General features: G+C 41.0%; 1 protein-coding gene across 8 annotated transcripts; it reads left to right on the plus strand.

Annotated features, from left to right (window-relative positions):
* Positions 1–1278: 1278 nt before the first annotated feature.
* On the plus strand, positions 1279–25749 carry PLEKHA1 (pleckstrin homology domain containing A1). Of its 8 annotated transcripts, none has more exons than XR_014948973.1 (13): positions 1279–1435; positions 10599–10759; positions 11356–11412; positions 12273–12318; positions 13951–14048; positions 15252–15383; positions 15927–16070; positions 16876–16944; positions 17308–17372; positions 18329–18392; positions 19643–19791; positions 20793–20833; positions 23250–25749. XR_014948973.1 is itself a non-coding variant. In XM_015867588.3 (13 exons), exons 2-12 carry the CDS (start codon positions 10619–10621, stop codon positions 20852–20854), a joined length of 1002 nt encoding a protein of 333 aa, XP_015723074.1. In that variant the 5' UTR covers positions 1279–1435; positions 10599–10618; the 3' UTR covers positions 20855–20863; positions 23250–25749. The 8 variants fall into 8 exon arrangements, 7 of the variants coding, with proteins under 7 accessions (XP_015723074.1, XP_015723068.1, XP_015723071.2 ...); XM_015867588.3 differs by having other exon boundaries at positions 19643–19732; positions 20759–20863; XM_015867582.3 differs by having other exon boundaries at positions 19643–19732; positions 20759–20833.
* The last annotated feature ends 1274 nt before the right edge of the window (positions 25750–27023 follow it).

Genomic DNA, 27023 nt, shown 5'->3' on the forward strand with positions numbered 1-27023 from the left:
AAAATTAGGGTGATGGGGAAGGGAAAGTAGGCGATAGAAAAAGGTAGAAAAGAGCAAGAATTACGTTAAAGCGGGGAATAGTCACCTCCTGGATGCAGCAGCGTCCCGTAGCACGTTGTTAACGTTTGTCCGGGGCAAAATAAGTGTAGGGGAGAGCAGCAGCGGAGTAGCAGGCCGCAGATCGATGAAACGCAGAGAAGATGGTCAGAGTAGCGAGGTCTCAGGAAGTGGAGTCTCGGGCAGTGAGGTCCCTCGAAGCAGAGTCTCGAGCAGCAATCCCAGAAGAGATAATAGGCAGCAGTAGGACAACGGTGGAGGAATCTGAGGTCAGATACCTAGATGCCCACAAAGGTTCTTCAGCATGCAGGCATCTTCTTCAGCATGCAGGCACTCGCGTAGAGAGGCATCTGATGACAGAAAACCTCCTTGTTTCCGTAGTGAGGCATCTGGTGTCAGAAAACCTCCCATTCGGGGTTTGTACATGCCCTTTTTATCCTTCTTTCCAGCCTTCGAGACATTTCGGGACGGCTCAGGTCAGAGTCCTGTGATTTCCTCAGAGATGTCCATCTTCCTTGAGATGAGCCAACACGAGAGAAAGACCACTTAAGGGCCATCAGTCCTCAGAGATGGCCATCTTCCTTGAGATAGGCCAACACAAAAGACCACTTAAGGGCCATTGATCAGTATCTTATCTCCCTTTGTCCATCTCTTAAACAAAGGGATTTCTCGAACCTTGGTTCCTGTGTGTCTCAGACAAAGGCAGTCCTGGAACCTTGGCCAGGACTTGCCTGAACTTGTCCATTTCAGCAAACTTTGAGACAGTAATGTAAAAAGCATGGCCTCTTACAATATGAACGACAGTTTAGTAAAATTATTATGTTGGGAACTCGTGTGTTACGGAATAATTGAATATATGAACGACAGTATAGTAGAATTATTATATTGGGAACTCATGTGTTATATGTGTTACAGAATAATTGAATATATGAACGACAGTATAGTAAAATTATTATATTGGGAACTCGTGTGTTATGAAATGGCTCTTGACCGCTCAGGTTTTGGTGATAGAAATAGCATTTTATATTGTTAAAGGGCTCTTCCAAGGGCTAGGCCGCAGCCTGGAGTCCTGTGGAGAGCAGCCACACTTGAGAGAACTACAACTCCCGCCGTGCTGTTCCCGCGCACTACATATCCCAGACGCCATGATGGAGGTTGAGCTGCGGCGCATGCGCACGGCGGGGCGGGGACTAAGGCCGTGTCTCTCGGCGGCGGGCGGCTGAGTTTCCTGAGCGGGGCGGGAAGCGGAGGGAGGGGAAGGGAAAGGGAAGAAGGGAAAGGAAAGGAAGGGCGAGCTCCAGCCGTCGGGACGGGCCGGGAGAGCGGCTGGAAGAGGCGAACAGGACCCCAGAGCGGCCCGGCTCCTCACAGGGCTCCAGTAAGTGCTCGGGGCCGGGCGGAGGGATGAGCTGGGGCCGCCTGAGGCCCGACCCGGCCCCAGGGTGCGGCGGCCGTTCTTCCTGCCGTGCATTGCGGGCGCTTCGGGCTTCTCCCTTCTCCTTCTTTTATCGTTATTATTATTATTATTTCAAATGTCGTTTTGTTTTTAACTTCCTCTGGAAATCTTGGCTTTGCTGTTGGGGGGATCTCCGAGCGCTGCTTCACCTCGTACAAAAGGCGATGGTGTGATCGAGCTCGGTGAGCATTTAGGGCTCAGTCACATCCCCAGCGGTAAGAGGATCATCTCTTTACCCACCTTTTATTTCTTATTAGTAGTGTTTTTCTACCTCTTCTGCCTTCTCAGGTGTTATCAATGCACAGCCTGCAGTGCTGGGTGTGGGCTGTGGAGCTGTGGTGGTTGTGGCAGCCCCCAGCCCTCAGCCTGAGCTGCTATGGCTGCATACGGGCTGTTGAATGGAGCTGCAGGTTAGCAGCTGCTTGTTCCTCAAAGCAGAGAGTCTTTGAATGGATAACTTGCCAATAAACGAGCATTAAGCTCTGTCACATCTGCGCTCTGTAGCACAGGTACTATTCCATGTTATTAAGACTTCAAACCTGCAGTTGCTTTGGGAGTAATGAACGTATAACCTGCGCAAAAAGACGTTGTATTGCTGCATAAAGTATTTGCCAGGTGACTTCACGAGAGCAACGTTTTGTCTTTGGGAGCAGGCTGTTATTTTGAGGCCTGGTTTTAAGAAGTCTTCTGTCTTAACTCTCATGGTTCATTGGGATTCTGACAGAATACTCTGTAGTCAAGTGGGGATGAGTTCAGTTACAGCACTTATTAGGCTGCTCGTTAGGTAGAAAATGCTTTCATTTGTCTGAGTAAAGCTGAGAATGAGACTAATGCTTTTTCTCCAGGTAGTTAAGACCTAGTTTGCTTCATGCTTCACCTTGCAAAGGCATTGTGTTTCTACAGAGGTTACCAGCCATCTGTGTGCATATACAAGGATGCGTGTGGAAACCAGAGTGCTGGGTGCCATTAAGCTTTTTGTTGCCTTCTGACACATTAACTTCAAGAAAGGGCTGTTGTATCTGCAAAGTGCATGTCCTGTTCTCTTCCCCTTCATTCAGTGCTGTATGTGATACTGGCTAACAGCACTGTATTATGGTTGGATACATTGAGAGGAAGTCACTGCGTTCTAGAAGGTGTTAGCAGTGGGTTTGGAACAGCACATTGGCCTTTTAGGTTCCTGCAGTTCTGCCTCCTATTTCTGGTTATTATTTCAACGTGTTGATAGATTCACACAAGTAACAATGTGCACGACACCGTCAGGCTCCTAAAGCAGAGAAGTGTGGAAGTTCTGCTTTCCTGTTTGTCACATCCTTCAGCGTTATGGGGTGGGCTGGGATCTCACTTAGAGGCATTGTCAGCCTTGTCACTATTCAAAGGAGAGCCTTGTAATTCAGGGGTAAATAAGCCCCAATGCTGCAGAAAGTATTAATTCAAGAGGTTATGCTGGGTTTTGTGCATTCTAACAGTTAATACTTGGCATGATGTCACTGAGTACTGGGCCGCCATAGACAGCTTTGCATAAGAAAAAGTAAAACTTGTTGTGAATGAATCTGGTGTTTGAAGTTACTCAGCACTGCTGTTGTTACTGTAGAAGTCAATTCTGAGGTAGTAAAATGTACAGATGAGATCTTTTCCTTTCTTAGGAGCAGAGACTGAATGATAGAAGATGTGCCCTGTGGGGTGCAGAGATGCATTATATGCAGGGAAGAAACCTGAATGTGAGCAAAGGCCTCGATTTCTCCAAGTCACCGTGGCTTGTTTCAGAAGACAAGGAAGTTCTATCAGCAGGAATAATAAAGGCTGACTTTATCAGAGTGTTAATGGAGAAGAGAGGAAGTGCAGAAGTCCATTTTTATTGACTAGAGCAGATTAGAAAAAAGCTTGAGGACGTTGCTAAAATGTGACCTGATCTGTGCCTGCAATACAGGATTGGACACAGTCCAGAGTGCCAGGCCTGCAAAAGTGTTAATCTATTTGAGTAGATTTAGAATTTCATCAGTGTCTTCATTTCCAGCCGGCCCTGGTTGTTTGAGCTGACACCTATTACAGTCAATGTAGTCCCTTCAAAATGCAGCAAGCCTGAAGCACTGGCAAAGAGCAAGAGATAAAACTGTTCTGTGGTTTAATTGAGTCTAAAGGCAGCGAGACATGGCAGGACATACAGCTCATGGTGCCTTATAGAGCTGCATCAGAAACATCAAAATCCCATTGAGTTTACCTGATGTAAAAACAATGTATATTCTCTTAAAGAGAAAAAGAAGCACGCTGAGGAGGTTGGAAAAGCAAGTACAGTTTAAGGTTGGGTTTTAAAGCTATATATGTTAATGTACAAAACGACTGAAATTAGAGATAAGGCCGAAGTACTTAGCAAAAGAAGAGCTCTGCTCTCTGCAATGAGGACTTTGTACATCTGTAAGTCAGAGGCCGTTGTCTGATATGCAGCAGGCTAATTTTGAAACACTTAGCTACGTGATTGTGTATGGCTCAATTTTATAAATAACACCTTCCTGTTAGCGCTAGGTAAAGCAGCAGGGTTTTGTTACTGCCAAGGAAGGAAGCTTGGTTCATTGTCTCGGCACTGAGCAGCGTTTTCTCCCTCCAGGGACTTGCAGAAGCATCTAGAATGTGTAGGTGTTTCTTTAATCTTGGAGAAGGAACTTATTAAGCTTTCTGGGGCAGAACTGTATGAGCCACTTACTTTGAACAGATGTTATCTGCGCGAGTAGGGAGTTGCAGGTCTGGTAGACGTTTGTTTGTGGCATTTAACAGTTTAAACAGTTTTCAGGTTTGAACATATGCCTTCGCCTTGAAAATCTGAATAGTTTCAGGTATTTTATGTAGAAGAAAGGTGGTTCAATGGTGAGTCTGCCGTGCTGAGACTTGGGAAACAGGTTGAGCTTCATGCGTTGCCAAGAGCTCAATGTGTGGCCTGGGACGAACTGCTGCTCTGTCCCTCCACATTCAGCTGGAGCTGCAGAGCTCAGTGCATCACCGGGTGTTACAAGGTCCAGCAGTCAGGCTTTGTGGTGCTTATGGCTTCCTTACATTGGAAGTTAGAGGGTAGGCGAGCTCCCTGCTGACAGTCAGGTTCTTGCAGGAAACCATTTGGGTCAGTTAAGGTAGAAAGCAGGTTGTTAAAAGCTGGAGGAGCCATGTGCTGTTTTGCGTGTTAAAAGTGAAAGTATAAAAGCAATGCTTAAAAACCTGAATGAGCCAGATCTTACTGGTGTGATCCAAGGGACGATAGCAAAGCTGTCTGTGTTCCACTCTCAACTGTTCCTTTATTTGGAAAATGCCATTAATTCGAGGTAAGCTTTACGTCCGAGTGGTTTAGCTATCAGTTTTGTTTCTTAGTTATTGCTGGCACGGTAGAATGTCCTAAATTCCTTTTGATTTTATTGGCTCTTCAGGTGAAAGAAGATGAGAACAGGGTCAGCTTTTCCACCGCATCACTGAGCTGAAAGTGTTTTGGTTGAAAATCCTTCTGCTGGAAGTTAAAGTTAGAATTGTCCTCGCTGTAAACTGAAAGCGCAGACTAGACAGCAATTATCAAGCTGTGCAAACATGAGTTCTTATTGCTTAGAGCCTACGCCCCCAGGAGCAGTCTCTGCACTGCCAGAGACGTGATAAATTCATCAGTTTAATATGCAGTTGTTTGGATGTGTGTGAGTGCTTTGGTCCCCATCACATTTACATCCCTTGTCCAATAAAATATTTGAACTTGTTCAGACTAGAGATTTAATTAAGCGTTCTTCTGTTAAGTGCTAGAACAGTTACACGCCAGGTTTGGTGTAAGAGAGCAGACCTGGCCCTGCACTTCAAAGCACGTTGTTCAATTATTGGTTAACTCTTAAGGAGAGTTTATGATAACAGATGGGAACTTAGGCTGTATTAATAACTCATCTGGCAAATGAAGTTCTTTAGGTTGAAGACTGTGCTGCAGAGTTAGGTAGCAATGCTTAAAGGATGTTGCTGCTTCAGTAATGTTCCTGCATAGTCTCAACTTCAGACTTCTGTTGTATTTTTCTTCATTTTCTTCTTTTATTTCCTCACTCCTTAAATGAAGTTCGCTCTAAGCTTCTTCATTTATACTGCCGTTCTAGTTGTTGTTGCTCTCATATTTTCTTCTTTCCTGGGGGGGTGCAGGGGAAGAGTGGAGGAGCAGCCCTGCTTTGTGAGAGGTCCCTCTATTCCCTCCTTGGGGAAAGGCTGTGGTGCAGTAAGTTGAAAACCAGCCCGTTGTCTGTCTGTGGTAAGTTGAGGATTTCCAGGCATGTCATTGCACATACACAGGATTTATGATTCTTGTGGAGTATTTCCGTCTTGCTGTGCGTAGGTCATGGGGCAATCCTGCAAAATGCCAGGAGCCCAATGGCTTCCTGGTGCTATTAGGATTACTCTGTAGGTGGAGTGTGGTTATTCTTTGCACACTTTGTAATTCATGCTGTGAGAAACACCAGTGCCAACGCAGGGCCGGCAGCCGCACCATAAGCTGGTATTTATGACATGGCACGTACAGTGGGTGAGGAGGAAAGTCAGCAACCAGCTGTGGGCTGTGCCCGGTGCAAGGAAGTTCTGTAGGCTTGCAGCTCGCTTCTTTCTTACTGAGAATAGGATTTTCTTTAATTTGGTAGTGGAAAAAAATATATATGAAAGGCAGTGGCCTGAAAATCTTGCTGTATGATGGTTGGAGATCTGGCATGTGTTGTCTAAAGGAGGACTGGCTCACTTACATGAGGCTGACTAAGCCTTGAAGATCTCTCATTGAATTTGTTCTTACTGTAGAGCTCTGAGATTGTTCCTCACCACTGTGAATCCTCATGTGGCACTAATAGGATGTGATAAGTATGGTTGGTTCTGGGGGAGACCTCCAGCCTTCAGAGTGCTGGGAATTCTGACCTACAGAATCACAGAATGACCCGGGTTGGAAGGGACCTCAAGGATCATGTAGTTCCAACCCCCCTGCCTGGCAGGGCCACCAAACATACACCTTTACTAGATCAGGTTGCCCAGGGCCCCGTCCAACCTGGCCTTGAACACCTCCAAGGACGGGGCATCCACAACCTCCCTGGGCAGCCTGTTCCAGGGCCTAACCACTCTCCTAGTCTTGCACAATGGATTAATATTTAGTTGTCAGTATTATAGATAATAGCTGACTGACTAAAGAAACATCAGCATGTTTTACTTGGGACTCTGAACTTACCTTAAGGTATATTACCTAGAGACAGCTGACATTACTGCCATGCAGCACACACATGACTTGTTATAATACCCAGGGTCTTGGGGGTGCTGCAGACTCTACTGGATTCAGTCTGTACTGAAAGAGATGCATCAAACTATGTACTTCAATGTATTTCCACTATAAAATGTAAACTGTAATAAACATTTGTTGTATGTGGGTATTAAAGCACGTTAATGCTGTAGCACTTAAGTTGTAGATAATGTGGAGTACCGCTACAGGCATTTGTCTTCCTGAGGTAAGGAAAGAAGGGAATGGTTGGTTCCTTGTGGTTTAACAAGGCTTGGAAAACAATAGATCAGATGTGTTTGAAAGATGCTGATGACTGAGTACGGCTTAAGTGCAGGATAAGACGGCTATTTTTCAGAGGTGATTCATCACTGCAGGTAATGCTGCTTCTATATTGGGGCTTGGTTGTGCAGCTGCTTTTTTTTTCCCTTATTTTTGACCACTTCAGAGCAAGAATCCAAACGTAGGGATCAACGTTTCCTGGAGACTTGCAGTTCTCATCTGCAGAACACTGCTAATGGCTTGTTAAGCTTGTAGCAAATCAATCATGTCATCGGTTGAACAGAAGCACTCAGTTTGCTTCGCCATCTGGGACAGAAATGGAACAGAAACAGTGACGGATCTTTGGGAAACAGGGAAGCTTAGCATGTCATTTCACAACAGTCAATCCTAAATGATCATCAAAATAGTGCCCAAGTCATCTGTCTCTCCAATTGCCAAGGTTTTAGTTTTATTTTCCTGTCGTGCTTTGGGTACTTTTAAGAATACTATAAGGGGTCTGTGAGAGATGGGAGAGGAGTTGTCACTGGGCTTAAGTTATCAACACAGTGTTCTGCCTCCCTGCTAAAAAACACTTCAAGGGATGGAAAATCAAAAGCTTGAGCAACTGTACTGGAAGATTATATGGTTCTCAGAGGCTCTTCAGAGCGGGTTGGCTCAGGGTTTTCTCTCTCTTCCCTTTTTATTGTCCTGTGTGCATGTAAAAAGAAAAGCTTTCATTGCTGTGGTGTGCAGGGTATAAGGACGATCTGAACTCATCCTTTTCCCATGGGAGTCAGTAAATGGAGTAAGTGGTCAGTAAAAAATGATGGCCAACTGGTGAGCTGCTGATTTACAGCAGGAAGCTGGGAGTAATTGCTGAGGGAAAAGGGAAGAGCTGCCAGTGATCGAGGTGTATTTGGATCTGCTGGAACTCCTTCCCCTTCTGTTCATGCCTATTTTGTGTAAATTAAGCACTGACTGTCAAAGGAGAGTTGAAATAATTGAAGTATTACCTTGCATGCTGCTTTCTTCATCTTAGAAAGGCTTTGGATTTGATAAGGTGGAGGAAGCCATCCAACTGTAAAGGAGGTGAACTCAGCAGGTGCTGGTGTGAAACTAAAAATAGCAGATAGTGTAGGAGAGTATGAGAAGGCTGCTGCCAGCTGGTGGGGCATGATGCTGGTGTCCCTCTTGGGGTTCTGCTTATATAACCGGCCAACACAGCTGCAGACTGGGACGAGGTGCTCAGTGACTTTTAGTTTGAGGTGCCCAGGAGGCCGGACAGCCTTCAGCTGTGATATAAATATTGAGGAATGTTGGTACACAGAGGAAAAGAGTGGTGAGAGGGGAAATCCGAGAGAAGCTGGGCTGAGGTACGTACCTTCTTAATTTAGTACTCTGCTGCTCGAAAAAGGGATGTGAGGCTACAGAAATAAGCAAGACGTCCTGTTTGGGTTATAGCACAGCCCTCATAGTGAGGCTGAAAGACCTGCTCACTAAAATAATTTCACTAACAGTAAATGGTGTCTGTTATATAGCATCGTATTATGCAGAGCAGTTTTAAGCTGAGGTGTTAAAGAATTGTTAGGTTGGTCTTTCAGCCAGGGGTATTGGTACTAGTGATAATAGCAACTCAGTATTCTGCCTTAGTTGCTTTGCTGGCTGTCTGGAGCTGCCAGGCAGGGTGCTGTCATGTGTTGAGCTGCTTTATAACTGGAAGAAAGGTCTAAATTGATTGTTACATGCGTTATCAAATTATGGTTTGTTAATGAAAGCTGAATGGAATTGGTATTAATTGGCAGTGGATTCTTGCCAAGATATGGTAGGATGGAAGTGAAGTTCTGCAGCTGGAGGATGACTGCACGATTTTATGCTGGCTTTCAATTTTATAACAAAGCTTAAGGTTTTTTAGCTGATAGGTTTCAGTAATCCTATAAAGTGCAGCTTCAGCCTGCTCCAGTAGGAAGCCAGCCACTGACACATACTTTTTATCAGCTTCTCTGGGCTTCAGCACTTGATATGAGGGACCGCCTGGCACAATTTGTGAGAGCAGTGGTAAATGGTGAGTTTTAAATGTACTTAAATTAAAACTCTGTGTTGCCAAGTTGTGCCAGTTTAGAGATGTAATTTGGAGAACAGCCACTCTAAAGCTTGCCTGTAGCTGCTGCTGTTTGTATAGGGTTCATGGTGAGGAGGTGTTCTCCAGTGTAAAGAGATCCCAAGAGCCGGTGGGGTTACTGTTAGGACAGAGCCTTGACAGTGCCCAAGTGTCTGCTTTCACACTTGGTTACAAGCAGAGCTGTGTTACAGAGCTGGTCTGAGTTCTGTGGTACTTGCATTGCAAGAGAGAATTTAATCACCTTAGGACATCTTGTTACTTTATTAGAGATCAAACCTGTGTCTCTGAAGTTTAAAACCAACATTGCATACCTTATACGTGGGCACTCCTTTTAAAGGGGAAAAGGGCCAATCGATCCGGTACTCATTGCAGGCTCATACCCAAGTAATGTCCTTGCTACTGTATAGAGAATATCTTGCATCTCCAGCAAGCGTGCAGACTTCATTGTATGTGAAAATGTACATGTTTTTAGAATGAAGCAATGTTAAAAGTAATAAAAATGACTGGATTATTTTCAAGTAGCCTCTCACGCTGATACTGCAGCCTATTCAGCTCTATTTGCAACCACTGCTGAGTGGAATTGGGAAGCTCTGGTCCCTGATGGCAGCATTTCAGACTTGAATTGGCACCAGGAGGTTAACGTGGTGCTGGTGCAAAGAAGGTTGGTTGCCTCATGGATGGAATAAATTGCCTTAAAACTGGTTAAATGAACGACTTCTCATATGGTGTCAGGATCGTGACAGCAGAAAGAAGTTATTCTCAGTGACTGGTGTAAGATTTGAATGGTATTCAAATTCCAACTAGTGGTATAAAAGGACAGTTGTAAATACAAACTCATGTCTGTGCATTTATGTATCTGATACCCAGAAATAAGTACATGCATGTGTCTACATCTGATTGCTAAACATGAGCCGTTCAAAATGTAGTGTCTTGTACTGTGGTGTATGAGTATCTACATACAGATAGTTATCAAGTGTCTGCCTCGTTATGCACATATATATCTATTTAAATCAAGTAACTAAGCAAGGAGTGCAATTTTAATAACTATTAAATTTTCAGATTACACAGTGAAAGCTGGAAGCTCTTAGGAAAAAATCTGAAGTGCTTAAACCTTTTATGTGTCAAAGATCCTTGGTTGTGAAGGGTAGTGTCAAAGACAGAAGCATAAACCTAACATGATCTCAGTTTTGTCCAATTGATGATTACTCTTGTTGGTAAAAACAAGCACTTCTACTTACTGCCTAGATACACTGAGTGTGTGCTCCAAGGAAATAAGGATGAGTTGTCTGAGAATTCAGTGTTAGTGGGAGGAAACAGCCACACTTTGCTTATTCTTCTGTAGAAACTTCTTTTGGGTACTTGCTAAAACTGCTTGAAAACTGTGGACTGGGCACAGAATGGTCTTTAAAGTCAGTTATGAGGAGCTTTGCTTTATTTCTCCACTTCATGTTTTGCAGTGTGATGTTCTGGGTCAGAAATGCCTTATGTGGATCGTCAGAATCGCATCTGTGGTTTCCTTGACATTGAAGAAAATGAGAATAGTGGGAAGTTTCTGCGGCGGTACTTCATTCTGGACACGAGAGAAGACAGTCTGGTCTGGTACATGGATAACCCCCAGGTGAGATGCTCTTGGAAATGGTTATTAGGCCAAACAGATCATTTGGATTTGTTTCCTTTTGTAAATATGTTAAAAGTTGAAAAAGAGCTTTATTATTAGTTCTGTGCACATAGAAACTGGAAGAAAGGGAAAAAAAAAAAAGAATAAAACTACAGTTTTTCCATCTCTTTTAGTAAATACATGAGGCAGCCTTTGAAGTATCTGGCATAAAAGCTGAATGTCACTTCTTGTCCCTTCCGCCTGCCCCGATCAACATACATAAGATGCCAACATCTGTTAAGGAAAAAGTATTCTTTCTGGATTTCCTGGTTGCAGACCTGCAAGAATCCTTTTTTCCTCTAGTAAAATACATGCACCTCTGAAACAATTACTGCTCGTATTGTTCCTAGCGGTCTTTCTGTTTTTAGTTTATTACCAGATGCGTGTGTAATAAACAAGTGGTTTAGATCCTGTTGGAAGTGTACATTGTGTATTGTGTGTAAAAACACGTTGGATTTTCTTTGTTTGTGGCATTGAATTATTTGCTTTTTATCCGTAAACACTGAACATGAAGCGAGAATAATTTAGTTTCACTTTGCAACATTGATTTGTTTCAGAATCTTCCCTCTGGATCTCCACCTGTTGGAGTCATTAAACTTACCTATATTTCAAAGGTAAGATGATATGTAAGTGAGTGTTGGTAGAAATGGTTGGTAACTACCAAGTGACACGACACCTCAAGGTTTGAAATGACTCTTAGGTAGCGCATGGAAGGGTATGAAGCGGAAGTTAAGTCAGTGGGTGTGACAGTTAGCAGTAATAATCATCTTGAATAGACAGAACAGTGACATTTCTAGAAAATACTTGATTCTTTACAGTCATTTACTTGCACAGGAAAACTAAACAGTCTCTATGCTTAAACTTTCAGTAGATATTGCATTAACGAATAAGTGGAAAAAAATCAATCTTTGCATGTAACTTTTTCCTTTTGTTCTTGTGTTTCATCTTATCACCTGTTATTTTCTATTCTTATAAGAGGTGTAACACACCACATCAATACCATGGGCACATCTCTGCAGGCGTTTCTGTATTCATCTCCTTCCTATTTTTTTCCTTCCTGCTACTTTAACTGGAACTTTGCAGTTATTGACTGAAGCCCTGGGCAGTAGGAAATACTCTTAAAGTTTTAGTTATGTTGAGATAGAGAAGTTCAAAATGCAAATATAAGTGTTGGATTTGGCAACTTCGGTGTTTTGCCTGTGAGATTTTTCCTTTCTTTAGAAGGGCAAGGAATCCTACAATTTAAGCAATAGGAGCATATGGTTTAAGCTGTCTTTTTTGCCACAGGATGTAGGCCTTAAAGTGAATATTACATAATGTTTTTCTTTTTGTCTGTATATCATAGCTAGAACGATATCTATACCATATACTATGTTGCTCATCTTCACATTCAGCCATTTGCAAGCGAGTGTGGTGATGTTTGATGTATTTTTTGTGTACTTGGTGATATTTAAAATGTTAATTTTCCTACTAGGTTAGCGATGCAACTAAGCTAAGGCCAAAGGCAGAGTTCTGTTTTGGTAAGTACTTGTATGCAGCATGCATGCCAAGTAAGTTCTTCAGAAACTTGAAACAAAGATGTGTTCTGCAATTCTATTACTAGATACAGCTGGTGGTGTTTTTTTTAGCAATAGCTTGTGCTCACCATTTCCTCTTTAATACGGGTGTGATGCTGGTTTCTTCGTGATGTGTTTTTATGGCTTTTTCGTATTTCAGCTTAATGAGGAGTAGGTAAGACTTGTTTCTTCAGATATTTGAAGTTTTTGAGACAGTAATAAGCTAATTAGAAATGATGGCTGTTTTCAGAGATACAGCATGCCTGTCAGCTACGGAGACAAGTCATCTAACCATTTTAATCTATGTTGCTCATAAAAGAGTTCATTTAATTGATATTAAAACACCATAATGCTTGCCAATGCTCTTGGATTAAGTTTCAGCCTATGGTGCTTCAGTGAAGGAAATAATTTGCTTGGGGTACCTTCTAGGTTTCTTGATGCTTAAGCTTGTTTAAACTTGGATAAAGCTTTGGCAGCTCATAAAATCCCTTAGATTTTGTTTTTAATTTTTCTTACTAGTAAGTCACTTGTCCAGAGCCCAACATGATTCCAGTATTTCATAGCAAGCTATTGGCACTCACAAAATGGTACATAAAGATGGTCATTGGCTGCTGTTCACAAGTAACCTTTCTTTATGGATGCATTCTCAAGAGCTTTATCTCAGTTGAAGGCGCTGAAAATGCCTGCAGGGTGTTTGGCAGTTAGGTAGCACCTTTGCCATGGGTAGTGTTACACAGGGCCAGAGGAGGCAGCTTTGCTGCACTTTGTGTGGATCCACACAAAGTTAACGTGTGGTGTGAACCATGTAGTGTATCATTTCCTCCCTGGAGGGAGTTGTCTGCTTTGCACTGGTGCCTGTGTTGGAGCTAATGAAACACTTGGTAATCACCCTTCATGTAGAGCTGCAGGGATTCTGTACCTCGTGTGTCAGTTCAGTGCCATCTACAGATTCCTCTCCATATTGACATGCAGAGATGTTTATCCTTATGTTAGCGATGACTTGAACTGTGGTGTTAGAGGTAAAGCAGCAAATACCTTGCAGTTCTGGGAAGGCTTTAGTTGGAGGTTATCTTAAGGCTCTTTCAGTATAAATTCTTAGTTTGTGAGGTCCCTTTTACTCAGAAAGAAGGATGTTTGTCCTTTCTGGATAAAAGTCTGCTAGGTGTTGCTGGGCAGAAATACAGAATTATTACAGTTCTGCTTTCTTTGTCAAATTACTAAAATAAATAAAAGTTTTGTGTTCTGACTTCTAAAGGTGTTTGGTCCAGGCCATCGTGTATTTAATTATCAATATTGAAGTAATTAGAAGTCTGTGGCATTAATGAATTTATTGCAAAGGATGGCAGATGGTGATCAGAGGACAGAAATTCCTGAGTATAAAACATTGATGCAGTTTCCTTTGAATAAAGGAAGCCAGTCAGTAGGTGTATATATATATATACACCTATATATATAACTCATGGCAATTTCCTAAGAAATGCAGCACAAAGCTTAATCACTTGAACTGGTTTATCTGTTTGAAATAGCTCTTAACTGTGGTGTGAAGTTTGCTCTTAAGTTTCAGTACTGTTAACTTTTGTTATTGCTTTTTAACAGTTATGAATGCAGGGATGAGAAAATATTTTCTACAAGCCAATGATCAGCAAGACTTGGTAGAATGGGTAAATGTTCTGAACAAAGCTACCAAAATCACAGTAAGTGGTTTCATTGCTGTGTTGTGCTGTTTTCAAATGTCAGCTTTGGCAACGTGTTGCATGTCTCTGGCTTTTACACTGGAGTGGCCACTTTATCTCTATAAACAAGTGCTGGCTAATTTCCAGGACTTGAAGGAACCAAACAGAACTCCTTCCTAAGCTTGAGTTCAGTTTTCTTGTCTGCCTTTTACTTTGGAAATTGGACAAAAATGTGAGTTAACTTTAATAAAACACACGATAGTCTCTAATAATGGTTTTAAATTACCATGTGCCTTCATATTGAAATATCTGGATGATGCTTGCAGGCAAAGAAATGTGCATTTACCTGATGTCACAAGTTTTATAAGTCACAAAGTATTATTAAAATAATGAATGGACACGTGGTGCCATGTTACAAAGGCTCTTGCCTGATTTTCAGTAATATCTTTTGAAAGAAGTATTAAGCTATTAACTATGTTCTTAGAACTGGCAGATTACTCTCCTGGTTTGTAGCAGGGCAGCTGGTTATCACATCATGGAAAACATCTGTGGATTACCTCAGTCTTTTAAGAGACAGAAGTTATGGTTTTGTTTCTGTCCATATTTGGGGAAGTGATGATATGAACTGTTTTAAGAGCATACCCTTACAAGAAAGGGTTTTGAGCAGAGCACATGTTGTTGTTAGTAGCTTTCTCATTTGGGGGGGTTATCTAGGGATGTGGTGTTTCTATGAGTCGTTTGAACTGTTTTAATGTAAGCATTTCTTTGGACTTAAGAAAACTTCACTACTAATAATAAATAAAACCAGAGTCAGAAGGCTTCGTGGTTTTCTGTTTTTCATGAAGAGGAGCAGGGGAAGCTGTCCCAGGCTGACACTTCTTCTCTCAGGACTGCTTGTATTTCTCTGTGGATTGGAACTAGATGATTAAAGTCCTCTCCAACCTGACCCATTCTATAATTCTTTTGTTTGTAAAATGTGCAGTCCTGGGTGTACAGAGTAGAATCACAGCAAACTGTAAAGTGGCTGTTGTTCTTGTATAGGACTGAAGCATAGTCAGTGCAACGTATCTCCACATAAAATATTTCTAGCCTTGTACAGTGAGAAAGCATTTCTTAAATCCTGCTGATGGCAAACTGATAGTATTTCTTAGGACTGTGTTGGTTTTTTTTCTGTCTTCACATGCGTTTTATAAAACTTAGTTAATTATCATGTTTCAATTTGAGGTACCAAAGCAGTCTGATCCTCTGTGTCAAATGGATAATGCAAACCGTCAAGCTGAAAGCCCAGGTGGAAAGAAGCAAGTGTCTTACAGGACAGAAATTGTCGGTGGTGTTCCTATCATTACACCTACCCAGGTAATATCTCTAGAAGAAGTGGGATATTATTTTTATGGATGTGTCTGAAGTGAGTTGTTGGGGTTAATAGTGCCAAAGTTCTGTTATCTTATCGGGCAGGAAAAGTGGATTGAAAGTTGATGTTGGCTGATTATGCAATGCTATTAGAGGTAGTAAGGATGACAGCAGATTAAACTATCGTTGAGAGCCCTAGGAAATGAGCATGTAAAGACAGTGAAGTTCAGTGAAAATATGAGGTAAAGGGTTCCTTGAGAAATAACCTTGGTTTTGCCTAGAAAATATTAGGTTCAGAAATAACCATTTCCTGTTGAGTGACAGGTAAGAGTTAATCTTGCACAAAAACGTCACCTTGATGTTCAGTAACATTTGGAGTGGGGAGGGGTGGAAATCCATGTGGAGACATAAGGAGTTACTAGGACAACAACAACAAATAAGTTTAAATCCTGTCTTTGCCCAAACCCTGATTGTGGTGCAGTAGTGTAGGTTGATCATTAGAAAAAAGAATGAGGGCATGCTGAACTTTCCTCTCTTTTTCTTTTCTAGAAAGAAGAAGTCAACGAGTGCAGTGAAGGAGGTGATAGGAGCTACCTGAAACGATCGCAAAGTCACCTTCCTTATTTTACTGCTAAACATCCCCCAGATAATGCTATTATCAAAGCTGGCTACTGTGTGAAACAAGGAGCAGTGGTAGGTATTTGAGATCAGCATGTTTCCTTAGTCAAGAACAAAGATCCTAATATGGTAGTTCTACTTACCAAGTAGGCAGATATCAAGAAAAAATAGTAGTTACCAGCAACTATAGCATTACTGCCAGTACTAAAGATGATTAAAGATAAACAGTATCCTACTCTGGAATATAATTTGTATTGTATTCATGGTCTTTGATGTTGTTGATGTTTTGGAGAGGAAAAGTTGTTCGCGTGTAGATTTCCACATTATGGTTAGTGCATTCCACTAAAAATTCTGCTCTACTGCAGTTATGTTGAGTTCCTTATTTTGTTTTCTAGAAGCATCTGAATTAGAAATCTGCTTTTTAAATCATTCAGGTGTTTAGAGAAGACACTAATTTTAGTGTAGTTCAGAGGAAGAATTGTACCACTTGTTAGACTGACTAATACAAGTGGGACTATTCACGTGATGCCTTGCTAAATTGACTAAAAGCATGTAAACGATTCAGATTAAGCAAGATATACATACTGTGAGTCCTCAGACTCTTTTTATCTTGAATTATGAACCTTCTTGTAGCATTTCAGTTTTTCACTAAAAATTAACAGGAAGCATTTAACTTAATTAACATTTTCTAACATTTCTTACATGTCTGCTACAATTTTAAGTGGAGGTTTTTGCACACAAAAAAATTTCTAGAAGATAGTATTGTCTATTATAAACCTTTCCAGTGCACTCTCATGCCAAAAGGCAGTCTTGCAGAATACACACACACACATGTATAATTGTGTATATTATAATATATAAAGTTATTTTCCTTTGGCAGATGAAGAACTGGAAAAGAAGATACTTTCAGCTGGATGAAAACACAATAGGATATTTTAAGTCTGAACTGGTAAGATTCTGATTGTTGCTTATCAATGATACTTCCAAGACTGTTAGCTCAGACTTCAGTCTTCTTTTTAGGGTCCTGTCAGTATGGCACTGAAAAACAGCAATAGGGTATATTCAGTTATCACCTCAATTTTGTTTTAATATCTTATCTTGGTTCTCACATATAGTTCATTCTTGAAACAGCAGGTTGTTACATGGAGGGACATGACTGTAATCTTGCAGTTCTTGATCTGAAGTTAAGATTATGAGATGTTTATCATACAAATGGTGGGATCTTTCCCCGTGGCAACCAAGACAAAGAATTCTGCTATTCACAAGCAGTGCTGTTTATTTATTAAAAATAGTATTTTTACCTTTTTTTCAGGAGAAGGAACCTCTAAGAGTTATACCACTTAAAGAGGTCCATAAAGTTCAGGAATGCAAACAAAGGTGAGAAGAGCTGGTGTTGGGACGTAGTACACTGCACTGTCATGGTTAGACTGCTTGTTGTTGGAAACATGGAGGAACTTAAATAGCTTCAGTTTATTATGCATGTATGATGCTTTTCATTTGCAACAGGTAGTTCCTGCATAGAACTGATGTTGGGAGTGCTGCACTATGCTGTACAAAACTACAGTATTTGGCTATTATTATAGAATACAAATACATTAGATGAGGGCAGAATAAAGGGATATCGTACAGTTAGAATCATAGAATTACCCAGGTTGGAAAAGACCTTGAAGATCAAGTCCAACTGCAGCCTAACCAGTACCCTAACTCTAAAAACCCTACAATAATCATATTCCTGAGTTATGAGTTAGAAAAGCATAGGTTCTGTCTGATTTAGGGCAACAATTCTAGGAGTCCCTTTTCTGCTTTTACAGTCTTTAGGCCTTTGCCTCCCTCATGCACTTGAGCCGAATAACCAAAGTTTAGATGAAAACTCACTGTCTCCTGTTTGCTTTCTACTGGGTGGCAATAGAGTAAGGAATGAATTGGCTTTGTAGCTGTGGAGATGGATATTGTGGGTTTTCTTCTTTTAAGCAGGCTGCTATTAAGGAATAATGTTTTGCCAAGTCAAAACAACAATAGAAATGTGAAGTCTTGTAGAAATCTGACTAAAACAATATTTATCTAAACTTAATATAATACAATCTAGGACATTCAGAGTAAAAATATCAAGCAAACACGCATGTTGCTAATGAACTAAGGAGTCTTAAGGCTAAGCTTAATATGAGTTGGTGCTCTTCTTTTTCAACTTTTTTTAAAGGAAAAAAAATATATAGGGTGGTGAAGAGTGCAGAGGTCTCTAAAGAGCACATGCTTTGGCTCTTTGCACATTCTAGAGTGCTGAAGTGAATTGGAAAAGCTGAACTTCCTGTTGAACTGTCTTCTTTCATTTACAGTGATATAATGATGAGAGACAATCTCTTTGAAATTGTAACTACTTCTCGAACCTTTTATGTACAGGTAATTTCTTTTAAACTTTGGGTAAAACCAAGGGATTGATGTAGCCAAAGCAAGGAAGCAGTGCCATTTGTCTTATGAAGTTGTGTTTAAATGTACTGTGATTTTCAGAGGGAATACAATTTTCATTATATTTCAGAAGATGGGTGTAAGAGATGCTCTAAATCTCAGCAAGTGTTGTTAGTGTCTGAAAGCAATGAACAAGAAATCCTAATGTGATGTGATTGGTATTTGTGTCTTCAAATTCCATGGTATCTACTCAATACACTAAACCTTTACCTTTGAGGGTACTGAATTTTTATTTATAGTAATCATATTCTCAGATTAAAATTAGTTGCCATGTGAAAATAGCACAGGAACATCTAGGTTTTGTATCTGAAAGTGCTTTTGGCAGTATGTATCTGTACGCACATTATTTACTGCATCTCTTCCTTATTATTTTTTTTAAAGTTTGATTTAGTGTAAGTTGATTTAGCGTAAATCTCAAAGACTTGCATTGTTTTTCTGTGTGGGAGTGTGATGCTTATAGTGCTATTTCTCCTATTTCTGAAGGAGGAATTCATTTCTAGCTTTCTCTTATAGGATTAGAATGGCTTTTATACAGGTTTTGGAGCCAAATGAGTTGTGAGCAGTCTCACAGCTCAACAGAATCTAATAGACATGTTGCATATGCTTCTTAATGATGTATATGCTAGTTTTAGTCAATATATATGCAACCTAACAGAGGGAGCTTTAGCTTTTTCTTTTGTCTCAGATACATACATATGTTAATCTGTTTCATCTGTGTAAGACTCTTGTTCTACATAAATGTATAGCAGACCCTGAATATAGACTGCTTCTTATTTTGCTGTAGCTCTTCAGTAATTACCTCATAGAAGTGACTGAAAAATGCAGGAGCTGTCATTGTGCAGAGTCCCATGAGGGAGGTCAGCAGATCTCCTGTAAGAATTAACGTGGGTGGTTTAATTTGTTTGTTTGAACTTAGCAAAAAAAAAAATGAATCTAGGATAAGTAAAATAGTGTGTGTGTGTATTTATTTATACACTTGCTGCTTATTACTTTATAGAAGCATATGTATATAATGGTAAATTAAAGGAAAAATTTTTATGGAATATCAGCTTTAAGAAATACAAGTCCATATGGCTTTAAATAAGAGACCCTTCAAGTAGGATAAGGCTCTGATTTTAATGAGGATGGTCAGCACGCTGGAAAAAGAGCTGCTTGTTAAACATAACCCATGTTATTTGATCCAGGCGGACAGTCCAGAAGACATGCACAGTTGGATAAAAGCAATTTCTGGGGCCATTGTAGCACAGCGGGGACCTGGAAGATCAGCAGCTTCCGTATGTTACTCTGAAACTTAAAGAAATGCAATTAGTTGGTGTTCACTTCTGCACACGAGGTTCTAGATTTTTACTTTTGTCTGTCTTCCATTCTGTCCTGTAGTAACGTGGCATCTTTGCATGAAATTTCCTACGGACTGGCATAAATTATTTTGTGTTCTTAATGAGCACGTAGCTTAGTCTTATCTATATGTTGCTTTATGTGCCTTGTATTGTCTCGAACACGTGGGTCGTGCAAGTGCTGACATAGAAGGATTCGTCTGAGTTCAGTTGGATCTTTTGTTGCTATGCTGCTGTGAGTAAAACTGAACCTTCCTAATTCCTGCCAGGCATTTTTGATATTTGGATAGTGCATTCCAATGACAAAAGCCTAACGTGCTTGTAGCAACTCTCGCTACTACATTATCATTGTCTGTTGCTCGTAGTTCACTGTATATGCAGATACAGATTCCCATTTGAAATACTTTATGAAGAAATGCCTGCTCGCATGAATTAGATCTTGCTGTTGGAGACGTAGTGTGAACACCATCTAGCATTTCTGAACTGAGGCACTGTGACAGATCTTCATGTTGGTGAAGCCGCGTGGATGACAGCATTTCATCCATGCTTGCATTTAAACTGCATCACAGTGTCCCCAAGTATGGCCAGATAGAACAAATGGAATACTTTACAGTTCAGATGCTGCAAGGTATGCTTTTTCACTTTCTGGCTGTGGGATGTTTTGTAATAAGCTGAATATGTCATCACCCCCATCACCTGAAATCCAGTAACTTCAATCTGACACCTATTTTTGCATCAATGTTTCTGTCAAAAGAGCCAAAGCTGTCAGTTATTTTTGCAGCTGAGAGCTGGCTTTAAATAAAAAATTGCTACGTTAAATCTTGTTACTTTTGGGGGGTATGAAAATACGCAGATAACTTTTCTTTGTGTATGCTGGTTTGTTTCCTTCGTGGGGCTAACTGAGCAACCTCGCTGTTACTGTCTGCATCACTTTTCTTTTTCCCTCTCTTCTTTCCCCAAGTATAGGTTACTCTAATCTTAGCTTTGCACTGTGTTCCAGATGCGGCAGGCCAGAAGGCTGTCGAATCCTTGTATACAGAGGTATACATCAAGAACTGGTGAATGCAGCACGTATGTGGGCTCTCATGGAAACTTGCCTTCTTAACAGAGGGCTTAGAACTAGAGACTAATTTGCGCTATTAAGAAACTAAAAATAACGCTACCTGTTACCATTACTGAAAACTAACTGGTAAATTACATAATTCACTTACAGGCTTGCACTGTATTTTCTTGCTTTTAAAATAATTGGAATCAAAAAGTGACAAAAGCATTTATTTGTACTTCAAACCAGAATATGCATTAAAACACAGTAAATGATGTAATATGATTTGGAAATGAAAGCACAAGAGCTGATTTGCATGAGAGTTCATATTTCCATTTTACTTTACATCTTGTTTTTGGAACTGCGCAAAAGCAAAATTAAACTTCAGCTCCCCACAAACTAATGCAGATGCGTGCACACAAAAAATGCACGTCTTAACTCTGGCAATTGGAAGGATAATAACTGCAGCCTGATCTGCATGGCTTATAAGTGTCTGCATGAAATTTAGTTCAAACGTAGAAGCGCTGTAATGTACGATGGCTGTTCAAAGCAGTACAGCTGGAGAGTAACATAGCAACAAAGTCTTTTAAAGATGGAGTTAGTCAGTGTGGGTAGTAAAATCCGAGTATCCTTTGGCTGATATAATCAGAAAGCTTTCTGTAGAGGGATCTTGTCCTCGGTTCCCTGATTACTGTCCTGCGTGTTCATCTGTGAGTAGTGTTAAAAAGAAGGGCAGTAGTAACATACTGAGTCATACAGACTCCTAAAGCAAACATTTGTCTTGAAGTGAACTGTCAAGTCAGGTGTGAAATACAGCAGTGTAATTAATATGTAACACCACTGAATTTGAGCACAAAATTGAAGTCCAAAGAGGAATGACTCCTTCATCCTGTGCTATTAATTCATATAAAAAAGAAATATGATGTTATTTAGCAGGATCCATTATGATTACATGTATAAATCACTGTGATAGCATTCTAAAAGAAACTTTGAGAAAATCAAGTATTTTGTTTAGGATATATATTTGCATCTTGGACACATCTGTGATAGATTTTGGCTAATGAAGTGCTTGAGAAGTGCCTTGATTTGTGTACACACGTGGGTTTGCTGATTTCTTTAGTCCCTGTACTAACACAGAAAATTTTCTGTGCAAATGCACAGAAAATTACATTGCAGAAGTGGCAGCAGCAGCAGCTCCTATTGCATGTAGTGAAATAATTAGTGCATTATTGCACGATGCTCTGATCATACCATTTAACTTTACATCCTGTGCTGTTTTAGCTGTCCCCGGGTCTTTGAGGTATCCTTGCAGAACTGACAGATAGGATGCAGAATCTGAGGCATTCTCTTCTGGAGATAGAAGTGTAGGTCAGGTAGGCTGCCCTCCTGTCATGATCTAAAGGGATTCCTAGCCCCTGGGTACACAGAAGTTGCTGTGATGATGGCTTGCAGGATTCCATGGTGCTCGTGGACACAGGCATAATTTTCTTAAAGATTTCTGTTCATTGTAGATCACCAATATGGATAGATAGAGCTATAAAAGCTGTTGAAGGTATTGCTTGTTTGTTTCAGGAAGTAAATGTCAGATTATTTTCCACAGTGTCAGCCTCATAAAGTGGTATGTAAAGGTAGACAGGATGGCAGGTAACAGTTATTAACACAAGAAAGTAACTTGACAGCTGAAGGAAATAAGATTTTCTTCTGGGACCGTTAACTTCAGAGCTTTTATGTGGTCTTGATAGCGAAGCAGAGTTGGCATTTCTCTTTGGTCCCCAAAATAAACTGAGGAGATCGATCCTTGCAAGAAGAGGGAAAAGTATCATAGAATCATAGAATGGCCTGGGTTGAAAAGGACCATGATGCTCATCTAGTTTCAACCCCCCTGCTATATGCAGGGTCACCAATCAGCAGACCAGGTTGCTCAGAGCTACATCCAGCCTGGCCTTGCATGCCTCCAGGGATGGGGCATCTACAGCCTCCTTGGGCAACCTGTAAAACGTGTGCTGCTTGAGGACTTAGGATGCAAGTGCCTGCTGTATGTAAAGGTTGGAATAAATTTATTTCTGAAAGATGTCATTTTCAATAGCTTTGAAGGTGCACGTCTTCAGAAGGTTATGTAGTCTTAATAAAACGAGAAGCTTCAGTTTGCTGGACTATATTATAAAGTGTAAGCAACTGCTGAGCTTGATTTGAGAAATGTAATTTCTTCCAATGAAGAAATGGATGTTGCTGTCACATACTGCTGTAGGCTCACACTTAATACACTGCCTTGGGAAAGCACTTGCCGCCTCCTGCTATGGCTGATGCTTTGCTTTGTGTATTTCCTGTCTTGATTTTTTTCTGAGTGTGAAATCTGAAACTGCATCTTTGTAATGTGATGTCAGTGACGATTTGACACGTGCCTTTCTTTTCCAGGAGCATACCGAGTCTTCTTCCGAACCCAGCCATGCTCTCCGTTCTGCCTTCCCAGCCCCAGCCACCTCACATTCCACAGCCACTCACAACAGCCCTCTGGTCCCAAACCCTCACGCCAAATACCCTGCCTTGGAGAAGCGAGGATTTCACGAGTCTTTTACCAAGGCCAAGCCAGGGAGCTACAAGATCCAGGCTGTCGCTCCAAGAGAATCAGCTGCCAAAGTGACTGAACAGGGCCTCTCGGAACCCCAAAGCAAAAATGGCACTCAGGAACAGGATCCTGGCCTTGTGGATCTGGATGATGCAAGCCTTCCAGTTAGCGATGTGTAATGATGGAAGTGTTTGGAGAATGATCCATTTGTTCGGTCCTCTAATTTCCTTGCTCAGACTTTTAACCAAAGAAAATTACAGGAAATAAGAACAAAAATAAAAACAAACACTGATTTATCTATCTAAGTATATATATACACATATGTATGTGTGTTTATGTACACATATGTGTGTATATATATGTTTATATATTGCCTTTCAGCCGAGGGTCAAAAATGGACCTCCTGCATTTTCTCAAAGCCTGACAGTAAATCACCAGGGAGGGGCCAAACTGCACAATGTACAATGAAGTAAACATAAGACAAAACCAAAAGCCTACCTTAATAACCTGCAAAAGTACCAGCAACTTTTCATTCCCAATCCGGCAACCTAAATTTACAGTTAATACTGTGTTGTTAAAACCTTATTGCCAAAAGATGTGATTACTTCATTCTGAACTACAGTAAGATGTTATGCATATATGAGAATTGTTTCTCTCCATGGTTTTTCAGATAGCAGGAAATGCACAACATGTTTCTTTGTTCCTTAGGATCAACAGTGTCAACTGAATTGTTATCAGAATAAGAATTCTGGGCTCCCCTTGGAATTCTAGTTATGGTGCTGAAAAAATTTCCACTAGAATAATATTTTGAATAGTCTATTTTTGATGCACTCCTAAAGGTGGGTTGTAACTTTTTGCACATTTGGATTTTAATGGACTGCATGTAACGTTGTCTTGGAGCGGGGGAGGAGGGAAATTGGACTTAGTGAATTTGGACACTTTGGACCTTTTGAACTAAGTAGGGTTTATATTGTGTTACACGAGGCTTTGCAGTAATTATTTTTATGTCTAAATGTATCGTTCCATTACTGTTTTGGGGATGGTTTTCTTATCAGTGCTTTGTGAGCAGTTGTTTCTGTGTTGGATCAGTGGAAGACCTCCTCGTTTAGTTTTGTCCTTATTGGTACTGAACTGTTCACAGTCATGCAATTGTGGCCTATAACTTTTGGTGCACTAATAATCTTAAGTGCCTGTGTTTTTTCTCGCGTCGTTGAAACACTTTCACGTTAGGTATGTACACAAACCATTCGCCATGGCTTCGAACCTTGGGTTGAGAGTTGTTCTGAATAGTGTTGTTTGAAACGGCTGTTTTAAAGTAGAAATCTTATGCTAGGGATACCAGGGTTCTGGTATGGAGTCTACTAGCTGTGCAATATATGTTCTTGGGAAAGAGAAAATGAGTATTTGTCATTTGTGTACACTGTGTTATGGGGCTTCGGTGGTGCACATGGGAAGAACCTTTACATTTCAAGCATTGGATTAGATTGAGTGTGTACTTCTCAACTGTTTGTTTTAATCAGAACCCCACGAATATGTCATGCTGCTGCTTACTGTGATTCAGATAGTCCAGCTCTGTGTTACTTTATTGTCTACTCTGACCTAAGATACATATCATACCAGTCCATCTTCTCTCTTGACTTCCAAACTGACTTCCTGCCTGAGAGATACGGATGGCTTTACGGTGATAATTTGTTGATCCAAGGATGGAATAATTGGTGTCACGTAAGAGTGAAATACAGTCTGATTTCAGAACCTTATGTCAGCACCTTCATTGTTTTTATCCATAAGCTAACTAACCACAGTCTTAAGGCAGTGGTGTTTGTATATTACTGGTTTTCTTTGACTCTTTAGATACATGTGAAAACTAGCACGGACTTGGAAGCTTCTGTAAGTGTCTCAACTAGTATTGTAGGTTTTAACTTCTTTAAAGACAAAACAATAGCTCTTCAAAGGCTTATTTTTTCACGAGTACATTCGGTGTGGAAGGCACTCTGCATTAAAGTATTTTTACCGTAGTCTAACATCTGAAATCACTTGCTCTGGTACAGCTTTCACACTGCATGTTCATTTTACTCTATTTTGGTATTGGCAATTTTACACATCGGGTGGAGGTCAAGCAGCTCCATTATGGGACTTTTAAGAATGGGGGGGAGGGGAGAGAAATAACAGAAAGAACTACTGATGTAGCTCAGTAGAATAGGGAAATATTTGTGGTTGGTAATTGTCAGGGTCTCCTATTTATCAGTACTTTTATAAATCTATGAAAATTGTTAAATTATTTTAGAAACAGTGCTGTAAATATGTCACGTTTAAATTGTCAATAAATCACTTTGGGTAACTTAAAAGTAACAGCTGGCTCTGTTTTCTTGCAGTGCTTTGAATATTTTTGCGGTGTTTTCGGTGTTACACAGGAGAAATCACATCCGTGACACCTGGAAGCAGCAGCCAGGCTTTCATCACACCAGTGACCACACTTCAGTATTCCCTGTTGTAATGTGGTGCAGTGAATTGGTGCCTCAACAACGTGCAGGCTTCAGATAAAGAGATGTAATTGCATACAGTATTTTATATAGGTGGTGCATAGTTATCCAAATCCAGTTAATTGGGTCATCTGGCAGAATTATTTAATCTTAGCTCTTCTTCAGAGAGCATTGTGACCTGAGCTGTGGTCACTGAAATGAGTGAGACATCTTGCCGTGTGCTCTGTTCATTTGTTAAGCGTTTGCTATTCTCTCTCTCTCCTTTATTGGAGAGGAAATTGAATAATTCCTCGCAGCTATACCTTCCCTTAGGTTTCCTGCTGCAACACTGACTGCTAAGCCTGCAGTTCAGCTGCTCGTAAAGCGGCTGCCAAATGTAGTAGTACAGACTATGGTTCAGTCAACACATTTGTCTGAGCTCCTGCGAGGAAAGGATGCCAGCACCACCTAGAGGTCATACTCGGCCTTTAAAATGGAATTGCTCTGTACAGAGTTGTACTGAGTATAATTACACTTTATGTCATAGAATCAAAGAATGGATTGAAAGGGACCTCAATGCTCATCCAGTTCCAACCCCCTGCTGTGTGCAGGGTCACCAACCAGCAGCCCAGGCTGCCCAGAGCCACATCCAGCCTGGCCTTGAATGCCTGCAGGGATGGGGATCCACAGCCTCCTTGGGCAACCTGTGCCAGCGTTTCAGTGCTATCAGCTGCTTGTAGCCTTGTCATTCCCAGCTGTGCTTTGGAGCACAGTCAGTGCAGCTCTGATGCCAGTGAGTGGCTGCATCACTTTGGGGATGTTCCACTGAAGTAATGATGGCTGCTCTGGAGCTGAATCGTGTTCCAAATGTCTGCCCTGGATTTTTGCTTTGGCTTTGCTGTGCTGCTTCTCTGGGAGGAAAATATAAGAAAGCAACTGGAACTCGTTGGTAAAGGTAATTAATGGAGCAGCAGCGTTATTCTGCTCTGCAAAGTGATACTTTTGACTTTTTAATTAAGGCCTTTGCATTTGAAACGTCCATCAGCACTGTAATTCTGCATATCTGTGAGCACACCTGTTAAGAATCCAACCCACTCCCTGCACCGCATTCCTGCTACTAACCCAGCCATCAGCAAAGCCCAGCTCTGGAACCCAGGTGCTCCT

This window comes from Coturnix japonica, chromosome 8 (genome assembly GCF_054131305.1).
Source record: "Coturnix japonica strain WE chromosome 8, WE-NBRP24, whole genome shotgun sequence".
NCBI classification, from domain to species: Eukaryota; Metazoa; Chordata; class Aves; order Galliformes; family Phasianidae; genus Coturnix; species Coturnix japonica.